Consider the following 24446-nt stretch of genomic DNA (forward strand, 5'->3'; position numbering starts at 1 on the left):
AATACTGACACATAATCACACACATAGGTTGGACTTGATGGACTTGTGTCTTTTTTCAACCTCACCTACTATGTAACTATGTAACTTTGCACCAGACTATCCCTGATTGATCCTGAATGTCTAAAGGTAATCTCCGAGTTGGCCCCTAGGTAATTGTTGAGTATTGGGTCAGCTGAAAGTAAATGTCAATGTTTCTGCATGATTTGACGCATGTGTTCATGATGTTGGTCTGAATAAGTAGTTATGAATCTAACAGCGTTGGAGTCCTTTTTCTTGGGTTTTGAGAACAGGAGTGAATCTAGAGTTGCCACCTCATCCCTTTAAACCCGAACACATATGAATTACACAGGTTCTGAGGCTAATTAAATGCAGATAAGGCCCCAAGTGAGTTTAATTACCACCTTAATCAGCCACAGAACCTGTGTAATTCATATATGTTCGGGTTTAAAAGGGATGAGGTGGCAACCATAAGTGCATCCCTAGACTTGCCCTGTGCTTTTTTAAGGCAGGATCTACCGTAACCCCTAGCCAGTAGCCCATTTTAAAAAAGGTTAGTCGCATGCCTAAAAGCATCTTCACCTGAGAAATTCCTCCTAAGACGTAAATACTGGCTAAAGGGGATACTATGTACTAACGAGTGCGGATGTGCGCTGGACGCATGCAGAATAGTATTCCCTGCTGTGGGCTTATTGTATAGCGATCTACCGATTGTACCATCAGACTCAATACTCAAAGTAATGTCAAGGCATGCAATGCTGCTCTCATTGGACTCCATGATGAACTTGAGATTGTAATTGCTTGTGTCCAGCATTGACATAAAATGATGCAGGGCTTCATTTGATCCTGCCCATAACATGAATGCGTCATCAATATATATAAACCAACATAATACATCAGAAAGGCGATCAAAGTACTTATTGGAAAAAAGGTCCCGATCGCAACCCCCCCCCCCAGGTATAGGTTGGCATAGGAGGGAGCACAACAAGTGCCCATAGCCACCCCCTGTACCTGGAGGAAGTAGGGCTTGTCAAAAGAAAAATACATTTTTTGTAAGGATATAAGACAGAAGAAAGAAAAACAAATTTGTTAGTCCATCTGATTTTGGTTCCCTTTCCCTAAGAAATGTGGATATTACCTCTAAACCGCACTGGTGAGGGACTGAGGAATATAGAGCCTCAATATCAATGGCCACAAGGAAACATCCTTGTGGTACATAGAGACCATCCAGGTTTTTTTAGAAGGTCCGAAGTATCCTTTATATGTGAGGGCAATGCGAATACATGTGGGCGGAGGTATTAATCCACAAATCTACTTGCTCATTCTGTTTTTGAACCCACTCCCGAGATAATTGGTCACCTATGAGGATTGATGAGATTTTTATGTGTTTTTAGAAGAGAGTAGAAAGTAGAAGTTCTGGGAAATGGGACTTGGATCCCTTCAAAAATGTCCTTAGTGATTAAAACCATCGGCATGGGCGGACTGTATAATATCTTTATATTCCTGGTTGAATTTCATGATGTTCTCCTCAGATATAAGTTGATGCTATGATCTATTCTTTAGGATATCCCAGCACATATTTCTGTATTGCAATTCATCAATGATTACTACATTACCACCCTTGTCCAAGGGTTTAATCATTATATGAGGGTTCTTGCTAAGGTTGTCCAGTGCAATCCTTTGAGTCTGATTCAAATTCACATTAGTAGATCAGAGGAAGACAGTGTTCTCAATCTCCTGTGTAGTTTGGGTCAAAAACACCCAAATATTAGAGTTAGTATGTAAAAGGTGGAAATTTGGTGGATTTCTTTTTTATCGCATTGCCCAATAACTTAACCTCATCCTGATATTGGGACACCTGGAGCTGGAGACCAGAGGTATCACTAGATACATCCGAGTCTTCTTGTGTTTCTGATGCCTCATTTTCCTGTAAAAGTAGAACCAATTTTTTTTAGTGCTCTAAACTCAGGGACTGTAAAGTTTTTCCAAATTTCCTGGTTGGAGATTTCTACTACTGTCCATTGTGCCTCTAAAGTACGACCTTGGGCTATTCCATGCCAAATTTTTTTCTTTTGTTGTACAAAAAATGCATAGGTGTGAAGATGCAAATGTGTGGATGCAACCCAATTCTTCGCCATAACAAAGTCAAACATTTTTTTCAATTGACTGGGAATTTTACCATTTACCAAGTTTTTAGTGTTGTTGATCTCTCCGTAGTGGAGATTTCTCCACACTTTGTCCTAGTGACAGATCCTGTATAACAGGAAGTGAGAGACAATCTCGACAATCTCGCTAATAGGAATACAGAAAGCAAAAATAAAGATTTTTTAAATTAGAGACGGAAAAGTGTTATGCCACGTACACACGACCGGTTTTGTAGTCGGAATAAACTCCGAAGGTGTCTGCGGCAGAATTCCATTCAAGCGGTCTTGCCTACACGCGGTCAAACCAAAGTCCGACCGCCAAGAACGCGGTGACGTACAACACTTACGACGGGACTAGAGAAAGGAAGTTCAATAGCCAGTAGTCAATAGCTTCCGTCTCGTACTTGCTTCAGAGCATGCGTCATTTTTGGTCCGTCGGAACAGCATACAGACGAGCGGTTTTCCTGATAGGAATTGATTCCGTCGGAAATATTTAGAACATGTTCCATTTCTAGGTCCATCAGAATTTTCGAAAAGAAAAGTCCGTTGAGGCATACACATGATCGGAATAGAGGATGAAAAGCTTCCGTCTGACTTTTTCTGTCGGTCATTCCGCTTGTATGTACGCGGCTTTAGAATTTCTGTCAGGTTGCTATTACTGTCAATGTCTTATTGGGAAGATTTCTCTCCACATGTTGACTGGGCGATTGATATAGAACAGAACAGGGGAGAGGAAAAATTATACCAACAGGAATACAAACAGCATTTGAATTTTGATATGTTTCTAGTCCTTAATCACTGTATCTAAAAGTATTTGGCTGGAGTTGGTTAACCAGTAATTTAACCACTCAACAACCGGCCCATAGCCGAATGACGGCTACAGGGCGGTTCGATAACTCTGGGAGGGCGTACTATGACATCCTCCCAGAATCGAGCTCCTGCGCGACCCCCTGGGGCGCGCACACGGGAGCATCCGTGACTGCCGGGTCCGCATCATGGATCACAGTAAATGGTCGCTGACAGTGGCCGTTTACCACGTGAGCGATTACATGTAAACAAACTGGCGTGATATCCGGTTTCTTTCTCCCCTCTCCATCCAGTGTGAGTGGAGAGGGGAGAGATTGGATGCAGCAGCGCTGTGGGCTGGATGTGTAGTGCCCACAGCGCTGCTCCGTGACAAATCCATCTGTATAAGCCATCCACGCTCATCCATCCCGCCCGCCATCCACCCATGCTCAGCCATCCCGCCATTCATACTCATCCATCCCTCTGTTATACTTATCCACCCATCCATGCTCAGCCATCCAAGCCATACTTGGCGATACCCAGCCATACTCAGCCTCTGTATGTGGCCAGGCTGTGGAAGTCTCCCACGTGGTATCGCCGTACTCAGGAGGAGTAGGAAAATCTATTTTGGGGTGTAAATTTTTGGTATATACATGCTATGTGTTAGAAATATTGTATAAATGGACAACTTTGTGTTTAAAAAAAAAAAAAAAAAAAAAAGCGTTTTCATTTTCTTTCCACATTTTCCAAAAATTTGTAGAAAAAAATGACATGTTCAAAAGACTCATTGTGCCTCATAGATTATATGTTGGGGTGTTTACTTTCCAAAATTGTGTCATTTTTGGGGCGTTTTCATTGTTCTGGTTCTCCAGGGCCTTCAAAAGTGTAATAGGTAGTCAGGAAATTAGGTAATTTATGCTCCAAAACACCTGATGATGCTCCCTGCATGTTTGGCCTCTGTATGTGGCCATGCTGTGTAAAAGTCTCACACATGTGGTATTGCCGTACTCGGGAGGAATAGCAGAATGTGTTTTGGGGTGTAATTTGTGGTATGCATATGCTGTGTGTGAGAAAGAACCTGCTGATATGACAATTTTGTGAAAAAAAAAAAGAAAAAAAAAATCTTGATTTTGCAAAGAATTGTGGGAAAAAAAATGACAACTTCAAAAAACTCACCATGCCCCTTTCTAAATACCTTGGAATGTCTACTTTCCAAAAAGGGGTCCTTTGGGGGGTATTTGTACTTTCCTGGCATGTTAGGGTCTCAAGAAATGAGTCAGTACTTCAGGTGTGATCAATTTTCAGAGACTGGCACCATAGCTTGTGGACTCTATAACTTTCACAAATACCAAATATATACCAATTTTGGGCAAAATTTATAAAGAAAAATTACTAATTTGCAAAATGTTATAACAAACGAAGAAAAATGAATTTTTTTTACAGAATTTTCAGTCTTTTTTCTTTTATAGTGCAAAAAATTTAAAAAAAACCCAGCTGTGATTAAATACCACCAAAAGAATTTGTGGGAATTTATGGGTACAGTGTTGCATAACTGAGAAATTGTGATTCAAAATGTGAGAGCACCGAAATCTGAAAATTGGTCTGATTAGGAAGGGGGTTTAAGTGGGCACTTTTAGGTCTCAACCTTGACCTAAAACCTAACCATTACTTAAAATAAGACTATGGTCAAAAAGAAAATGACACATAGGATGCAGTCTCTCGGTAGTAATGACCGTATTTATTTTTCATCCAAGCATCCTGTAACATCGTTTTATTAGGTTTTGATATCGGCAGTAGATCCATGTTTTCAACTTTCTTCCATTACAGCAGCATTTAAGTCATATGAAATAAAACTGACAGTTGTAAGCACCCCCAGAGGTGGTATAATTTGTCTCAACCCCTGTAATGGATATTTTCAATGGGCAGCTTGGTCTGCATGTAAATATGGAAAAAAAACATAGTAGAGACATGTAAAATAAAAAAGAAACTAAAGTTACTAAATAATGTCATTAGAAGTATTAACAACATACAGGGGTTGATTTATTAAAACTGAAGATTGCAAAATCTGATGCAACTGTGCATGGTAGCGAATCAGATCTAACTTCAGCTTGTTCAATTAAGCTTTGACAAAAATCTGAAAGCTGAGTGGCTTCTATGCAGAGCTGCACCAGATTTTTGACTCTCCAGTAGTAAATCAACCTTACAGTAAGCAAACAATATTTGTCACAATAGTGTTTTTTTAGTACAGGTATAGCTAATGGCAAAGCATTTTTATATATTTGGATAGAGTTGACAGGTGTAAGAACCCCTGTTGACTTTTTACTGCAGTTGGTATCCTCATTAGGGAGATTGCCTTATTGTCCTGATCACAGACATCACCAGGAATAAAAGTGATGGGCAAATGCTAAATTGCCACCATAACAAAATTAAAAATCTTCCAATGAGGGGCATATATTAATGTGCAAAGGGGGATTTCCCTCATATTGTAAAGATATCCTCACTTCCTGCAAAGTTTCAGACAGGAAGTGAAGGAAAGTCTCCCTAATGAGCCAGATGGCAAAAAAGACAATGGTTTTAACTCTAGGCTTTAATAAATATACTTTAACCATTCTAATGCTAGAGCAAATGTAAGCGTTTACCCTCCTGGTACCAGTCCTATGCTGAGATGTATGTGTGCCAAAACGTAATATCTATCAGGTGAGTATTCGTTTTACAGTTTATGTATGTACATATATATCTATTGTTTAAGCTGGATTTGCATTGTATTATATATTTAAAGTGGTTGCATGTGTCAATCATAAGGATACATCTTTATGGACAACTTTAGATTATACCAAGAGTGATATAGTCCAGGTATTGGTTGTGAATACATTTAAATGTTTGAGATAAATGCTATGGTTTAAGTATATGTATGTGTTTTTTCTGTAAAGGATAACTTTATTTAGGATAAAATTTTCCCTAAATATAAGCAATGTGTTATATATACTAAAATTAAATTTGTATTTTTTTTAAAAAATGGGCAGAAAGCAGAAATGAGCAGTTCCGATTACATGTATACACATTATTAAAATATTGAGGAAAGAACAATGTCTCATTCTGTCTCCCATTCCAGTTCTGCTTTCATTCCTGCTCAATAGGATAGCTAAAATTAAAGTCATTAAGGCCATGTGAAATTAGAGACTTACTGTGGATAACTGTTCTTGTTTTACCGGATAATGTCTATACATAGCATTCAATGTGTATGGACAAAGTGTATCAGCAGAGGCAGTATTTGGAACAAGAGCTGCAAGAAAGCGGGTGGAATGGTTATATAACCCTACTTGCCCACAGGAGCAATTATATTAGATTATCTCAGCTCTAGCAATTGGGGCCACTAACATTATGTACTGTAACTGTTAAATTTCTTTGGTAGAAGAAGGGGCGCAGCCTTCGAGTATTTTTGTATTTCCTTACTAAGGGACATAACAAGGAGAGGACAGTTCAGGTACAAATAAAATAAATTTTTTACACATGTACACATAAGGGTTCAAAGAAGCAGGCTGTGACAAAAATTCTATACTCTTCAACAGAGAGATTACTTACTAAATTGCCACACCTGGGTCCAGGTGGGTAGCACGTGCAGCATAATTTTATTCATCAATGGTACAGAAATGACTCCTAAAGAGCAAGCTCCTGGAATTTTTAATCCTATCCCTTATTTGACACAGGAGGGACTCACCTCAGCATAGTTACAGAGTTAGTCAGGTTTAAAAAAGACACAAGTCCATCTAGTTCAACCAAAAAAAAAAAAAAAATACAATCCCAATTTGCTACAGCAGGGGAAAAAAATCCTTCCTGATCCCCTGAGAGGCAATCTGATTTTCCCTGGATCAACTTTACCTATAAATGTTAGTACCCAGTTATATTATGTACTTTTAGGAAAGAATCCAGGCCTTTTTTAAAGCAATCTACCGAGCTTGCCAGAACCATCTCTGGAGGGAGTCTATTCCACATTTTCACAGCTCTTACTGTGAAGAAACCTTTCCATATTTGGAGATGAAATCTTTTTTCCTCTAGACATAAAAGAGTGCCCCCTTGTCCTTTGTGATGATCTTAAAGTGAATAACTCAACACCAAGTTCACTATATGGACCCCTTATATATTTGATCATATATATCACCCCTTAATCTCCTCTTCTCAAGAGGGAATAGATTCAGTTCCTCTAATCTTTCCTCATAGGGGAAGCTCCTCCATGCCTCTTATCAGTTTGGTTACGCTTCTTTGCACTCTCCAGTTCCCCAATATTCTTTTTGAGAGCGCAAAACTGCATATTCCAGAGGAGGTCTTATTATGATTTGTACAGGGGCAAAATGATATCTCTCTCTCTCTGGAGTCCATACCACTCTTAATACAAGAAAGGACTTTTCTCGCTTTGGAAACTGCAGCTTACCATTGCTTGCCATTATTGAGCTTATGATCTACCAAAACCCCCAGATCCTTCTCCACTATTGATTCCCCCAGTTGTATTCCCCCTAGTATGTATGATGTATGCATATGCTTAGGCCCCAAGTGCATAACTTTACATTTATCAACATTAAACCTCATTTGCCACTTAGTTGCCCAATTAGACAGTGCATGGAGGTCGGCTTGCAAATTAGAGACATCCTGTAATGACATTATTCCACTACATAGCTTAGTGTCATCTGCAAAGACCGAAAAGGTACTTTTAATCCCAGACCCTATATCATTTATAAAGATATATATCTGACAAATTTCTCTCCAGCTGGTTCCTGTATTCCAAAGAGATTACTATTCATCCTTGGTTAAACTCAACCAAGCTGGACCAATAACACAGCACTAGTTGACTACAACTAACAAGCGGCCCACAGCAAACAGAAAAGCCCTTTCTGGAGCAGGTGCATTAGTGGGTACCAAAAACCTGCAGGATTTTGCAGTTGTTTGTTTAATAGATTATCACCGATTGTCTGAGGCATCCCAAATGCTTGAAGAACATGCAAACAGTAGCTATCACACATAGAGGGTTGTGGGTTGCAAAGAATGGGTTTGCAATTGAAACAGCTTCAGCAGAGAACGCATGTCCACAGTGATCTTCATATTGTTTCAGAATCAAGAAATTAGACTATGTAGAGGAAAAGCAGAGACAATATACAGTAATCCTGAAACACTTCGGCTTTTTAATCACTCCAGTTATTTCAAGTGGAGGCAATGTTTGGAATGAGTTTGAAGTAAATGAATTGCCAGTGGCCACACAATGCCACAGAAGTGACAGCTTGAAAATGAGCGGCTTCTCAACTTCTAGCACGTGTGCTGTCCAGTTTACTGTTATTACAAGGCTAAGTAATGAGTGGTTGGCAGACTGTTCAGCAGAATGTTCACTGCTTACTTCAATTGTCAATGAGGTTCTCAGCCTAATGGGGCGTACACACGGTCGGACTTTTCAGCTACAAAAGTCCGACAGCCTGTCCGACAGACTTTCGACGGACTTTCGACGGACTTGCGGCGGACTTTCTAACGAACAGACTTGCCTACACACGATCACACAAAAGTCCATCGAATTCTTACGTGATGACGTACACCGGACTAAAATAAGGAAGTTGATAGCCAGTAGCCAATAGCTGCCCTAGCGTGGGTTTTTGTCCGTCAGACTAGCATACAGACGAGCGGATTTTTCGACCGGACTCGAGTCCGTCGGAAAGATTTGAAGCATGTTTCAAATCTAAAGTCCGTCGGATTTGAGGCTGAAAAAGTCCGTTGAAAGTCCGGAGAAGCCCACACACGATCGGATTACCAGCCAGCTTTAGTCCGTCAGCGTCCGTTGGACTTTTGTAGACGAAAAGTCCGACCGTGTGTACGCGGCATTACAGTTCAGTCATGAGAAATGTATATCAGTAATATTCCTACCAGGGAGCTTCTTCAACCGAAACCAAAGGGATGAATATTGATTCTATATTAAGTTAGTGTTAAATCTCTGATCAGATCAGATTTCTGATTTGGTAATTTATACAACGTTTTTCTTTTCATTAAAGATCACTCTGGCATCATCTAGATTACCTCAACCAGAGAAATACCAAGAGGGCCTTCAGAAGGAAATTATCCAGTTAAGAGGTGAATGCAGAAGACTGAGGACAGAGAGTCATCTTATAGTTGAAGAAAACTACAGGCTTAAAGAGGACTTATGGGATCTTAGAATGCAGCAGGATAGTTTGCTCACAAGAGATGAGCAAAACTTTAAGAGTAAGTAGAATCAAATGAATGTATATTCCTGTCCTGAAAATAAAATTGGATTGACACATTAAAGTGTAACTCCACTTTTGATGAGAAAAAACATTCCCCTCTAGGTAATCTGTGTGAATTGCAAGGATTTTAACAAAAGTTTGCTGCAGATTCCAGTTTTGAAGTTATTTCCTGAAGAAATCACTGTTTGTTCTTCTGTGTCCGTGTGTACAGTGAGTCTAATGGGAGCGGTTTCATTATTATCAGACAGCTTCTGCAGAATCAGGGCTCTGAGGGATTTTTTTATTTGCAATTTTTTTTTCCCATGAAAATGGAGTTACCCTAAGTAATGAAGTTCCACTTTATTAGCGATATGGGATAGGTCTTTCATACAAATGATCTATATTTAATTTGTAGAACAATGTCTAAAATATATTGTCTAACTCAGGGATCCTCAAACTATGGCCCTCCAGCTGTTGCGGAACTACATATCCCATGAGGCATTGTAAAACTCTGACATTCACAGACATGACTAGGCATGATGGGAATTGTAGTTCCTGAACAGCTGGAGGGCCATAGTTTGAAGACCCATGGTCTAACTAGACAAAATAGTGCTGGTCTTCTAGCCAGTGTTACATTTTTTTTCCTGGTTTGCTTGTTCTGAAGTGCTCTGCACAATCACCGAAGAAAATACTCACTGTACAATTCTGCATATGCTATAACCTCTCATTATCATGTATGAAAATGTCAAGCCTTGCATCCTGAACTATTAAAACTTTTTTTTTATACACATCTTACATAGTCAAGGGCTGCTGTAATGCAGCAAAATTTTATGTATAATTTGCTCCACAAAGCCATGCTTCTTTTTTCCCCAGACATGCTGGCAGGTACAGAGATTTGTAGCTTCATTTGCCCTATTCTCGAATTTAGTTTTATGGATAACTGGTTATAGGCATGCACTACAAATACTGTTTGGAATATCCTGCTATGATTTTCAGTAATTATTGCCAAGTTTTCTCCCTTTATTGTGTTTAAGAATGCCAGGGTAGATTGTAAATACTGTAATATCACCAAGGCAGTTTTACAATTTACAAAAATGTATATTAAACCATACCATATCAGCAATTGCTACCAGTAATTATTAAGGATACATTTTATTTATATAGGTGAATGGGTTCCAAACAATAAATGGACCAGCTCTTATGATAAGAAACTTCAGGGCGACAGCTGGAGCTCAGAAGAGAATAGGTATGTTTAATATTTAAGCATGTCTGTAGTAGTAGCAAATAAACAAACAACCTTGTATGTAAGGTGTGTGAGCCAAAAAAATAATAATTCACTATGCCCACTGCAGCCATAATGTTTCTGACATGAAACTACTGCTGACTAGGGATAGTCCCGATGTTCACCTGTTCGCTCAATAGCGAACAATTTGGGGTGTTCGCGGCAAATTTGAAAGCCGCGGAACACCCTTTAAAAGTCTATGGGAGAAATCAAAAGTGCTAATTTTAAAGGCTTATATGCATGGTATTGCCATAAAAAGTGTTTGGGGACCTGGGTCCTGTCCCAGGGGACATGTATCAATGCAAAAAAAAAAAGTTTTAAAAACGGCCTTTTTTCAGGAGCAGTGATTTTAATAATGCTTAAAGTATGCCTGTAAACTGACACGTTTCCTGTGATTACAACAGTCCGAGAGCAAAATGACAATTCTAAAGGAAAAAAAAAGTCATTTAAAAGTACTCACGGCTATAATGAATTGTCGGTCCTGACTCCCGGCAATACACAAAAAATCACTGATAAAAACGTCATGGGATTCCCCCACAGGGGAACCCCGAACCACAAAAAATAAGTGTGGGGGTCCCCCCAAATTCCATACCAGGCCCTTCAGGTAGAGCCCCAAGGACCAGCATGCAAAGGGCCGCAACAGGCCCCTGGACCAGAGTTTGGAGACCACTGCTGTAAATGATAGAAGGGTTTAGTTCCTTTTTAACGGGCTGTGAAGCATAGTGCAAAAAAATGCACACATATAAGTGCTCAGCCCCAAACGTTTTGAACTTAGAAGGTTAAAAATAAGGGGCACAGAAGTCAGTGTTGCATATTTTATTTATAAGAAGCAGTAAAATTCTGCAGAATTTATAGAGCATATAGACATTGCATATCAGCCCTACCCCCGACAGAGCAGTTTATGGTGCTAGTCAAACAAAAACAAAATATTTTTCGGGACACCGATTAAACTACCAACCTATTTCTGGAAAGAAATCAGAGCAACCACGGAAAATCCACACATGGACTCCATGCACGCAGTGGCAATGGTGAGAATCAAGATTAGGAAGCAAGACTTGACACTTCAACTTTCAATTTTAGCTTCAGACATTGTATAGCCTTAAAGTGGATGTAAACCCAATGTCATCCTTTCTAAACTACTGCCATAGGGGTTATCTATAAGGATATACATGCCTCCTGCATGTATCTTTACCTGTCAAATGTCTCCCCTCTGTCTGTTATGAGACCCAAAAAACTGCAGATTCTGTGAGTGGGTCTGTTGTCTGGAGCTCAGTGGGTGGAGTCGTGATGTCAGTAGACTTCCCGCCCACCTCTACACTCCCCTTGTCAATATGCATTTTCTCCTGTGTATTTCTTACACTGAACTTCTGCTATGATCTCTAACATCCAGTGAAAAGACAGGAAAGTAACCACATGACTTCAGCATGCCAAATCATGCTGAGGTGTGGAACAGCCAATCCTTCCAGAGCTGCTGAAGTAAGGATTAGGGGTGGGAATGAAAAAATAATGCATGTCTTAGGCTAGTGCACGAGATGTAAATCACCTGTCATTCACAGCAAGGGGAGGGTTTGACAAAGTTTTTCTCTGTTTGTCAAGTTTTATCTCACTGAACAATAGCGGATTGCTCAGAGCTGGATTAACTCTTTCTGGCAAGACTGGGCTGAAATGATAGGAAATCTTATACTCTACATTATGACATAAAAAAAAAAAAAAAAAATTCGGGTTTACATCCACTTTAAACTGAATGTCTAATATTTGCTCATTTTGGTCTGATAAATATATAGTTGGAAGCATTTTGTTATATCATTTACATAAGTGAAAAAAAAAAATCAAAACAGTTGATCTCGTCAGAAATTCTGAAGAGTCTTGCGTCCTTGCACACTTCCTGTGTTATCTCAAAGAGTCCTCCTAGTTCTTACCTTGGACCACAGAATAATTACACTTAATGTTGTAGATATCTAAGCGGGAGAGCAGTTGGGTAGTTTAGCAAAAGACATTGGCAGGGCTGACACCACTCAGCCCTCAAAAATGCTTTGTATTGTCTATTTCAACTAGGTTTAATAGCGAAGTGCATTTATGGCAGATCAACAGCTATATTTCTGTACTTATTTATTTCAGGTACTTATATAGCGCCGTCAATTTACGCAGCGCTTTACATCGTACATTCACATCAGTCCCTACCCTCAAGGAGCTTACAATCTAAGGTCCCTAACACACATTCATATATACTAGGGACAATTTAGACAGGATCCAATTAACCTACCAGCATGTCTTTGGAGTGTGGGAGGAAACCGGAGTACCGGGAGGAAACCCACGCAGGCACAGGGAGAACATGCAAACTCCAGGCAGGTAGTGTCGTGGTTGGGATTCGAACCAGCGACCCTTCTTACTGCTAGGCCACTTGCAGCGTATTTCAGGATAAAACACAGGGAAATGTGCATGTATTGCATATTTATTTATCTTAATCTGTATGTCAAAGCAAATGTATAAATATTGTTTTCTTTTCATCATTTCAAGAACACTTGTAAAGTGTTTAACCACTTCAGCCCTGGAAGATTTGGCAGCTCAATGACCGGAGGACTTTTTACAATTTGGCACTGCGCTGCTTTAACTGGTATTTGCGCGGCCATGCAATGTTGTACCCAAACGAAATTTGTGTCATTTTTTTCCCCCAAATAGAGCTTTCTTTTGATGGTATTTGATTGCTTCTGCAATTTTTTTTTTTTTTGCAATATAAACGGAAAAAGACCGAAAATTTTGAAAAAAAAAATAGGATTTTTAAAACAGCTTACCTGTAAAATCCTTTTCTTGGAGTACATCATAGGTCACAGAGCCTCAAGTAATTACTTGGTGGGTTATGGGCCTACCTTCAGGTGTGGACACTGGTATAACCAATACAGGAAGTTGACTCCCCTATATAACCCCTCCTCCTTCCAGGAGTCCTCAGTTTTTGTAGCCAAGCAATATAAGCAATATACTCTCACCCCATAAAACAGAGGGGCGGGAGCTCTGTGTCCTATGATGTACTCCAAGAAAAGAATTTTACAGGTAAGCTGTTTTAAAAATCCTATTTTCTTTATCGTATATCATAGGACACAGGGCCTCAAGTAATTACTTGGTGGGATGTCCCATAGCAATGCTACTTGAGGGGAGGGAGACACAACCCATAGGGTACCCCCAGACCTTGAGGAATTATACTGCTGCCTGCAGCACACTGCGCCCGAAGGCGATATCCTCATTCCATCTTGCATCTACTTGATAAAATTTTGTAAAAGTATGCACTGAAGACCAAGTCACGGCCTTGCAGATCTGAGACATGGAGGCCTGGTGACGCACTGCCCAAGAAGAACCAACCGCTCTGGCAGAGTGCGCCTTAACTTGAAAAGGGGGAATCTTTCCCTTTAAATCATAAGTTTGAATTATAACCTGCCAAATTCACTTAGCCACAGTGGATTTTGGCGCTGCCTGTCCTTTTTTAGGACCCGCTGGCAGAATAAATAAGACATCAGTCTTACGAATCTGAGCAGTTTTCTTTAAATAGATCTTCACTGCTCTCACCACATCAAGACAATGTAGTGACTTTTCTTCTTTGGAACATGGTTTTGGAAAAAACAATGTCAGGACAATATCTTCATTCATTTGAAAGCCTGAAACCACTTTTGGCAAAAAGCCTGGACGAGGGCATAACACCACTCTGTCCTCATGAATAACCAACATGGTTTTGGAAAAAACGGCAGGACAATATCTTGTTCAGGTGGAAACCTGAGACCACTTTTGGTAAAAAACCTGGACGAGGGCCCAACACCACTCTGTCCTCATGAATAACCAAATATGGCTCTTTACAGGAAAGAGCAGCCAATTCTGAAACCCTCCTTGCTGAGGATATAGCAACCAAAAATATCAGCTTCCTAGTCAGAAGAACTAAGGGAACATGCTGTAATGGTTCGAATGGCGGTTTTTGTAACACTGACAAAACTAAATTCAAGTCCCAAGGGCTTAAGGGTGATTTAACTGGCGGATTAATCAGCATCACTCCTCGCATGAAACCCTGGACTAAAGAATGCGTAGCAAATGGTCTTTGAAATAAAATTGATAAGGCTGAGACTTGGCCCTTAATATTACTCAGGGCCAACTTCTTCAGAATGTGGGTCTCAATAGCCAGGCCATTAAATTTCAGCATTCGTTAAGTAGGATGGAATATCGGCCCCTGTGAGAGCAGGTCTTGCCTTTGTGGAAGGGACCACAGATCCCCCACTGCCATCTTTACGACTTCTGCATACCATGACCTTCTGGGCCATGCTGGCGCTGCCAGAATTACCGGTTTTCTTTCCAGCTTGATCCTGCAAAGAAGTCGAGGCAGCAACTGAATAGGAGGAAATGCATAGATCAGTAAAAGCTGATCCCACAGTATCACCAACGCATCTGTTCTGCATGCGAATGGATCCCTTGTTGTGGACACAAAGTTGACTAACTTTGTTGCACTGGATGCTAGAAGATCTACATCCGGAGTCCCCCATCCTTGACAAATAGCCCGAAACATGTCAGGGTGAATAGACCATTCTCCTGGGAATAATCTGCTGGCGGCACAAGTAGTGCGCGTGCCAATTCTCCATTCCCGGAATGAAGACGGCCGATGGGCACGGAATATTTCTTTCTGCCCAAGTTAGAATATGGTTCACTTCTCACTGCACTGAGATTCTTGGTGCCCCTTTTGGAGATTGATATAGGCCACAGCTGTGGCATTGACGGATTGGATCCTGTCGGGACAAGCTCTTAACCTGGAAGTCCAGGCTTTTAGAGCCAGACGCACTGCCCGAATCTCTAGGATGTTGATGGGCAAGGCTCTTTCAGTTCTTGAACACTTGTCTTCTCTGTCATTACCACTTTCCAGAAAAGTGGAAAGTGGTAACATTCTTTAGTAACCACCAATTAAGGCTTTGGGACACCCTTGGGGACAAGTCCAAAGCTTGGATCGTTTTGTTCCAAGAAAATAGAATACTGTTTTGTAACAGACTCGACTGGAACTGGGCAAAGGGAACTGCTTCGAATGAAGCCACCATCCTGTCTAACAACCTCATGCAAAGGTGAATGGAGGGACCTCCTTTTGACCTGACCATCCGCACCAACTCTTTTATAGAGTGGTGTTTTTTTTTTGTTTTTGTTTTTTTTCTGGGCAAGAAGACCCTTTTTCTGGGCTGTATCTATGATCAGACCCAAAATACTGCAGCCCTCTTTTAGCGATTTTAATGGAGACTTTACTAGGTTGAGACTGCAACCCAGACCTTTCCAGGTAACTGGTTGTAATGCGTACACCTTACTCTGAACAGCGATTGGTCTATTAGCAATAGATCGTCTAGGCATGCCAAGACTGTTTAAGCCCTGTGCCCTTGACCTGGCTACAGGTGGGGCTAGCACCTTTGTGAACACTCGAGGTGCTGTAGCTAGCCCGAAGAGCAAGGCTATAAACAGAAATGCTGCTGTTTTACTTCAAACCGCAGAAACCTTTGGTGAGCGGGAAATATATGGACATGCAGATATGCATCTCTGATGCCGATAGGCGACAGAAGTTTTCCTCCTTGCAGGATAGAAACTACTGACTTGATTGACTCCATAGAAAGGAGCGGATCTTCAGGAACTGATTTAGATTCTTTTAGATCTAGAATGGATCTGTTGAATTTTTGCATGGCTCTGTACATGTACAGGAAAAGCATGAAAAAGGCAGTGAAGGTTCCAAGGAACCTAAGAAAAAACAGAACTATCAGCTGACTCTACTGGAGGTAGCTTGAAAGAGGCACAAATCATCTCTGTAAGAGGTTTGTACCAGCAATTTCTCAGATCGCAAGGCTGAAAAAAAGTTCAACTCTAGTTGTCTCCTCTGCAGAGGAGTACTCGGTTTGCCTTTCTTCCCGATTACCTGCGGGTAATCCTTCATACTCTACCCACCGTTCCCTTGATAAGGGATCTCAGGTGGGGGAGGGGGGGTCTAACATGCTTCTCATGCTTGGATAGTGGATGCGATTAAAGTCGCTAATTTTCCTTCTAGGCCCTGCAGGGCGGAGGAAAAACGGATCTTCAATCATGTATACAGGGGCTGAATATTTTCTCCTCTTAGGTTCAGTTTCCACTGTTGCAACCCCAAAGTTGCGTGATTTTACTGTGATCCTTTGCCGCCGAGAATACGTCGGGGCGCGATTTTGATGCGACAGGAAACAATGCCTGTGTATTCTAGAGGTTTATGGACCTCAAGTCGCATCAAAGTGGTACCAAAGTAGTGCAGGGACTACCTTGAAGTCGCACAGATCTGAACAGTATTGTTCAGGGGAAGGAATCTGTTTAAGTGACTTGTCCAAGGTCACAAGGAGCCAACATGAGGACGAGGTCCCACGTCTTTCAGGAAGCCTCCCATGGCTACACTGGCCGTCAGAGTAGTTAACCTGTGAGGAGAGGCTCCTTCACTAGTGAACGCCGACATGTGGATCTGAAACTATGTCTGTCAGGAAGTCTCCCATGGTTGCACTGGCCGTCAGAGTACTTAACCTGTGAGCTGTTGTGGCTTCACTTTAAATAAAAGGACATTTAGCTAGAACTCATTTGGATGTATTTCACCAAACCTTCCCCAATGAAAAGGGAAACTAGTCAGACACCCCTTTTTTTGCAAGATGCTTCTGCTGACCAACCCTTTTAACCACAGGGTCCAAAGCATGTGTTTTAGAACAAGCGCAAGGCGCAACGTCTGGAGGATAGGGTCTTTTATGGCATCTATGGCGAAACATAGCGCCATTGGTAGGAGGATTTTAACAAAAAAAACTCCAACTCCTTATCTGTTGGATGCTTAAGCAATTATGCATCTTGATGCTGGAAATCGCAGCATCTACTGCTGGTACTTTCCAACCTTTGTGAATTTTTACTCCATGATAGAGAACTGAGAAACTCTTTGGAGGGAAAAAATGCTTATCCAGATGATCCCATTCAGGATAACACCTCATCCTGTGCTCACTGTTCCCTTGGAAAAAGGGGGTTTGAGGTGGGGGAGGGGGATCTAGCATGCTTCCTATCCTCTTGGATGAAGAAAGTGATTAAAACCGCTAATCTTCCTTCTAAGCCCAACAGGGCAGAGGAGAATGCATCTTCAGTCACATCTGAAGTGTGAGAAGCAGTTGCACCACCAATTGCTTCCAATGACTCACCCTGGCTTGCCATGTCAGGTATCTCCGGAGAGGATGACAGTGTGGAGGCACGACTGGAGTTCCCAGCGCCTGGGGGTGGAATCCTTGATACCTTTGTGGTACACTGGAAATCAGATATGCTAAGCACAACAGCAGAGACACTTTAACAAATTATGGTATTTGCTGAACAATAGTTTTAGCAAAAGAAAACAATGTCATCATAAGGAACAACCTTTGATACTGAGTACCATAATATTTCCTGTACTGGAAATGCCTGTTTACACACCTTTACATGCCCAGCGCTCCTGTGACTCTTAGTGTGACAGACCTCTGTCTTCAGCATATGAACTGAGAGCGTCTGTGTTAAGCCTCAGGTGAGAACCTGATTACACATAAGTGTCAGCTGTTACCGCACCTCTCCAGGAGGAGAGGGGAGGGGAGGGGAGGGGGAGGGGAATTTTTATCAGCAGTGTTTGTTAAGCTCCTAGCTTTAAAGGAAGGCTTCACTTTATACAAAAAAATGCAAATGGTTGGTTTTGCATGTTTTTAAACTACTGCTGTAACCCCTTTAGATCCCTCAGAAGAGGAACACCATCTGTTCAATTAAGAACTCCCCTCTGGCTGCAGGGACCACACCCGCCGCTATAGCCAGACACAGAGCTGCTGAAAAAGGCATCTTACTAGGCAAGTGTAATATACTCCCTCTAGAGGAGACATTTTAAGGCATACAGTTATACATTATATATATATATGTGTGTGTGTGTGTGTGTGTGTGTGTGTGTGTGTGTGTGTGTGTTTTTTTTGGTGAAAAGGGCATAGGACTTTTTACAGTTCCTAGGCTTCTCCCCTTACCTTATCCTTGCTGCAGGATACTGCTGATTTAACAGACAGATCCAGCCTTCACCCATCACGGCGGGCAGCGTAGTTAAACCTTCAAAGACTGGGGCCCTTTTTAAAGGGGTTCCGCTCCTTTGGACCATGTATAGCACCCCTCAGGAACAACTTTAGGTAATATGAAAAACCAAAAAGAGTCCTGGTTCCTAGGGTCCAGCTCTCAAAGAGAAGCTTACAGGCAAAACCTAGTTCTTCAATGTGAGGCCCGGGTACCATCCTATGGCCTCAGGGCGAGGATGGATCCGGTTGTGGAGGTTTTTTAAATTCAACATGGATCCCTCCCTGGAGCTCCTCAGAGCACATCTTCACTCGTGACCAACACCTTAGACACTGGTGAAAAAACTGAGGACTCCTGGAAGGAGGAGGGGTTATATACTTCCTGTATTGGTTATACCAGTGTCACCACCTGAAGGTAGGCCCATAACCCACCAAGTAATTACTTGAGGCTCTGTGTCCTATGATGTACAATAAAGAAATTATATTTTATACTTTTTATTATAAAAATTTTTTAATAAACTCAATTTTAGTCATACATTTAGGCCAAAATGTATTCATCCACATGTCTTTGGTAAAAAAAAATGTCAATAAGCTTATATTTATTGGTTTGTGCAAAAGTTATAGCGTATACAAACTAGGGTACATTTTCTGGAATTTACGCAGCTTTTAGTTTATGACTACCTATCTCATTTCTTAAGGTGCTAAAATGGCAGGGCAGTATAACCCCCCCAAATGACCCAATTTTGGAAAGTAGATACCCCGAGGAAATTGCTGAGAGGCATGTTGAGCCCATTGAATATTTTATTTTTCTCTAGTCATCTTCCAGGAAGGCACACCTGAGAGATGAGAGGCTCCTCCCTACAGGAAACACAATCAATTGACAGCTGTTTTAAGTCCCCACCCTTCCCCTTGATCCTGAGTTTTTGATTGTGTTTCTCCCTACACAGCGAAACCGTTTGTTTTTTTCAAAATGACCCGAAGCCTGGGGCTGGTGGTCTCCCCCTGGGAGCCGGACCACAAGCTTGGGAAGCCTCTGGGTGCGGTAGGATATTCTTGTCCTTCCTGGGGGGTCTCCCTATCTTTTTCTCGGGGGGGGGCAGCAATTGGAAGAGCCCCCCTGAGAGCTGAAGGATCCTGGTTACAGTGGTGTACCCAGAACTTCAGGGGCCATTATCCTGCCTCCCCCCCTTATCTGTCCGGGCGTCCGTTCAGACAGGGGTGCTGGCCTTCCAGGGGGAACGTTTCCCCCGACTCCTGGGCCCCTGGTAACTCGCATGGGCAGCTGGGGAGGGCGCCGCCCGAATGACAATCACCCGCATTCTTATCCAGGAGAGAAGGCTGAGAGTCAGCAGGAGCAGGTGCCCACATCCTTCTTTCACTAGGTGAGGAGGCACCAGTTCACTAGGGTGGATGTCTGCCTAAACCACCTCAGATTTGAATGAGGAACGTAAGGCATTGCCCCCCATGTGTATATACTGACTGGTACAGTGCAGGACACAGCCTAACCTTGCAGCTCCCTACGGGGACAGCAGTTGGGGGGGCACTTTGGTGGCTATTCTCCTTGCGTGTGGACCATAAGGATGGAAAAGCAAGCCCGGTGGCTGTGGCAAAAAGGGAAGACAACAATGGTGCGTACTTTCCTTTACGTTGGGAATTTAGCTGCAAAATCCCCAATTCCAGCCAGATGGTTTCTGGTCATTTGAGATAATCTCACCTAGGGTCTGGATTCAAATAGCCCAGAAGCTTCTGCTAAAAACACCAGCCACAGCTCCCTCCTACATCAGAGATGCTGTATGGTGGACAAGTGGTGCAGAGGAGCGAGTGTGTCTAAACCACCTCAGAGGGGAAAGAGGTAGGTAAGGCATTTCCCCCCCTTCCCCGTGTATATTCTGAGTGGTGCAGGACCTGGGGTCTACATAACAAATAGCCCAGAAGCTCCTGCTAAAACCACCAGCCACAGCTCCCTCTTACAGCAGAGACACTGTGGTTATCACAACAGTAGGTTGCGGTTGTGGTACATTAGTAGGGTTGAATATAGCAAAGGGGGGGACCTGGTAGAACAAAGAGTTCCTTACAGGCCAGGTATACCACTTAACAAGTTATTAATAGTGCAATAGTGGAAGGATTCAGAAGTAAGCTCCCCTGGTCAGCAGGTGCACTAGGTTATCTGGCCCTTTTAGCCCAGCTGCTAGGAATCTGAAGCTTCTGTGTGGCACAGTAGGGGTTCCCTTGTGACAGATCCTCCTTTTGGGGGTTGCTTGCTATGGGTAACTTTTCATAAGCTCCAACCTTCCACTCCACCTTTACATTGTGGTTATATTATAGTGCAGGAGGAAAGAAAAACCTTTTTGTTGGTTTGGGCTACAGTCCACTCAGTGGCAGATCTAAAGGCGATTTACCATAAATCGCTTCCTATATCTTTTAATTAAGGATTTTCTGTGCAAACATATGCAAGAGCTAGATAGCTACATGATTGCTTGTTTAAGGCCTGCAGGTGGCTATTTACTTCCAGGCTAAATTGGTGACCACCTTTTCTAGAGGCTGTCTTAAATTGGTCTCTAGGGCTGGGCTCATTGAGACTTTAGTTGAGCTGGCTAGCGTTTGCTCAGTCTACGGAGGTAAGGTAGGACAACAGCTACTGTAGTAAGGTGTCCAACCATTTTAGGATTTGTTCCTTCACTGGTGGTGAAGAGTTAGTATCTACAGCCCAGGCTATGCCTATGGATCAAATTGCCCTGTTTGGTAATTTCATAAAGGGATACACCATAACTCCTCCTTGGTTGCACACCAGCAGACCTCAGTAGTGAAGGTTTGTCCTTGCTGGGATGTTTTGTGGCACAGCAGAAATACACGTTGAGATTTGTGACATCTCTGATCATAAGGGGTATATTGCTGTACATCGCAAATGCACTGCACTGAAGCTTGTTTGTTGTCCTTTATGTCCTAAAAGATACTGCTTTATTTGGCTACAGATCAGAAAAATACAACAGGGAAGGTGGTCTGTACTTTCTGGTTTTGTGCCACATGGCGGAAATGCACATCATTGAGTCTTGTGACATCTCTGCTCATATTTGTTATTTTGCTGCACATCAGACATACACACGATTGAGGTCTGTCTGGGGTTTTTGTGTCTTGTATTACTGCCTTATTGGTTGCTTATCAGAAAGGCAGTAGGGAAGATTGATGGTCCTGAATTGTTGGGCTACATAGCAGAAATACAAATTGAACCTGGGCCAGGGGTAGTACTTATACTGCCTTTGGTAATTGGTGCAGCCCTGCAAAGTGGCGTCGTGCCGACAGTGCTATTAACGGCAATGGTTGCCGATTTTAGGCATGCGATTTGACATGTTGAGTCGAATGCTAAATCACGTCAATATGGATGTGCTATCTCTATTCAGAATTGTTATATTATTGCACATCGGACATATACATGATTGAAGGTTGTCTGTCCTTTATGTCTTACATATACTGCTTTATTGACTGCATATCAGAAAGGACACAGCAATGAAGTTTGCTTGTACTTTTCTGATCTGTTTTTGCTGCCTCAGCAGGGAGACACATTGAGGATGGTGGCATCTCTGCTCAGTATTGGTAAATTGCTACATATCAGACATACACAAAGATTGAAGATTGTTTGTTTGTGTCCTGTAGCACCTATATTTACTGCCTTATCAGCTGTATATCAGGCACAGCAGTGAGGGGTGTCTTTTCTGTTTCTCATTGTTCTACTTTGCTGCTTCTTAGGGATACACAGCAGGGGGTTGTTGGCTGTACTCCTACAGGGAGACACAGCATTGGGGACCCCTCACTTGTTCGACCCGAAATTTGCAAGTTTCCCTGCGACTTGTGTAATCTTGAGGTCTGTGGATCCAGAAAGCAAGGACTGCTTGGAGGAGCTGCGACCTGGAGTTGCACAGACACGAATGGTACCCATTGGAAGCCATAGTGTATGACTTTTCTCTTGCGTTTTGCGGTCCCAGACTGCCCCCTAGTCACTGACCCCCCCTTCGTGATAGACTGCCCCCTAATCACTGACCCCCCCCCCCTTCGTGATAGACCGCTCCCTAGTCACTGACCCCCCTGTCATAGACTGCCCCCTAATCACTGACCCCGCCGTCATAGACTGCCAGGACCGCCATTGGGGTGGTACAGGCAGCACCCCCCCCCCGGTGCTCAACTCGCTGCAGGAGAGGGAAGACGAGGTGAGATGAAACTGACTTTTTTGCCCCCCCCCCCGGTTCTCTGCTCCAGGGGGCCCATGCCTAAAGCTGTGTAAGGGGCCCCAAAATTTCTGATGGCAGCCCTGGCTGGGAAGGCTGTCTGTTTTTTTATGTTTTTATGTTGCTGCACAGCAGAAATACATTTAAGCTTTTTGGTGCTTTCTGTTTCAGATTGCCTTACCTTACTGCACTTCAGAAAAACACAATGCTGCAGGTTACTTGTGTCCTTTCTGTGTTGGTTCTATGTGACAGAACTGCATAACAGAAAAGATATTGTCTTGTGTTCCATATTTTATCCTGTGGCACAGCAGAAATGCACAACATGGGAGTTGGTGTTTTTTTTCCGTGTTCATATTGATCTTATAACTGTATTTGGTGGTTCATCAGAAATACGCAACATAGAAGTTTGGGTCTTTCTGTCTTATATTTATGGCCTTGTTTTGCTGTACATCAGTAAAACACCACAGTAAAGAGGGTTCCCGTCCTTTCTGTATTTATATCAGTTATGACCTAGCTAGCTGCACTTCAGAAACACCCAGCATTTAGGGTTTGCGTGTGTCTTAATGTTTTTACATATTGGCTGCACATCAGAAACACACTGAGACTGTGAGGACTGTTTGTCTACATTGAAGTTCAGATTTGGGTCTCTCCCATACTTGATATGTTGGTTTAGCTAGCCACACTCGGATACATAACATTATTGTCTATGCTTGTGTCCTTTCTGTCTAAATCTATTGTGCTGTGCCCACAATCTACGATCTTTTTTAATTTGTGATATAAATAATGCATGTATCACCTATTGTATTTCAGCCCTCTTTTCCGTGGAGGGGCCAGGAGTTCTGGCTGCAGACGTCACATGTCAGAAAGCCTCAGCCCCTTACATTCAGGGATGCCAGAACCATTTCCTAGGGTTGAAGCTCAGTAGGGTTATAGGACACTGGAAGAAGGCGATAAAGAATCAGAGGAGTATTATGGCCTGAAGATGAAGTATAAAGATGTATACCCGACCGAATAGGTTACGGCTCTGTGCATGGCCTTCATTTCGCCCTTCTAGCAGAACTAGATGTAGCAGTATGACTGTTCTACTCCTGCTATGGACTTTATTCTCCTGAAGTAGGCACTCAGGCGTAAGTAAAGCCACAGAGTGGGCACGCCTTAAATCCAGGGATCAAGCTTCTGTTAATCTATTACCCTTAAGTAGGCTTCCCTTTAGTCTTTGCTGAGGTAAAAATAAAAATTAACAAAAAAGGTTGCCTGTTAGGGGCCCACCTTTTTTTTGCAGTTTTAATTACCTGAACAGGGTAGTGTTAAGACAGACCCTCTTAGTGATCAATGTAGTGTCCTTGTTTTACAACACAGGTCTCTGATTAATCTTTAGGGGTTCTAAGTAGCACCTACAGGCACAACAGGCCATGGTTGTTGGATGTGTAAGACGGGCAACATTGCTAACCTACAAGTTTAACATGTTTTCTGATTCCATCTTTAAGAGCCCACTCCACCTAGATCCTGCATCCGAAGCAGAGAAGGCAGGGACATCGGTGGAGTAGACCTGCAGATTAGCCGCATGGTCCAGCTAAGATACCTTCATCAAGCATATGGAGTGGAGGTAAAACTCACTGCAGAACCGAGGTTCACAAAGAGGGTCTTGCAGTGGTCCCACCCTAAGGTAGGCCTGAGGTACTTGATTATCCTCTCAGGTGTGCTGTCCTGGAAGCTGACTAGAGAAAATTGACAGTTACTTACCG

General features: G+C 42.3%; 1 protein-coding gene and 1 long non-coding RNA gene across 3 annotated transcripts in view; one reads left to right on the forward strand and one right to left on the reverse strand.

Moving 5' to 3' along the window:
* LOC141127933 (uncharacterized) overlaps nucleotides 1-24446 on the reverse strand; it is a 162363-nt gene that overhangs the window by 124178 nt on the left and 13739 nt on the right. The window lies entirely within an intron of this gene.
* LOC141127932 (uncharacterized) overlaps nucleotides 1-24446 on the forward strand; it is a 121663-nt gene that overhangs the window by 47481 nt on the left and 49736 nt on the right. For both annotated transcript variants that reach the window (XM_073614834.1, XM_073614835.1), the window contains 2 exons: nucleotides 8954-9161; nucleotides 10307-10388. In XM_073614834.1, coding sequence (XP_073470935.1) covers nucleotides 8954-9161; nucleotides 10307-10388 — 290 coding nt within the window. The remainder of the gene's footprint in view (nucleotides 1-8953; nucleotides 9162-10306; nucleotides 10389-24446) is intronic.

This window comes from Aquarana catesbeiana, linkage group LG02 (assembly GCF_042186555.1).
Source record: "Aquarana catesbeiana isolate 2022-GZ linkage group LG02, ASM4218655v1, whole genome shotgun sequence".
NCBI lineage: Eukaryota > Metazoa > Chordata > Amphibia > Anura > Ranidae > Aquarana > Aquarana catesbeiana.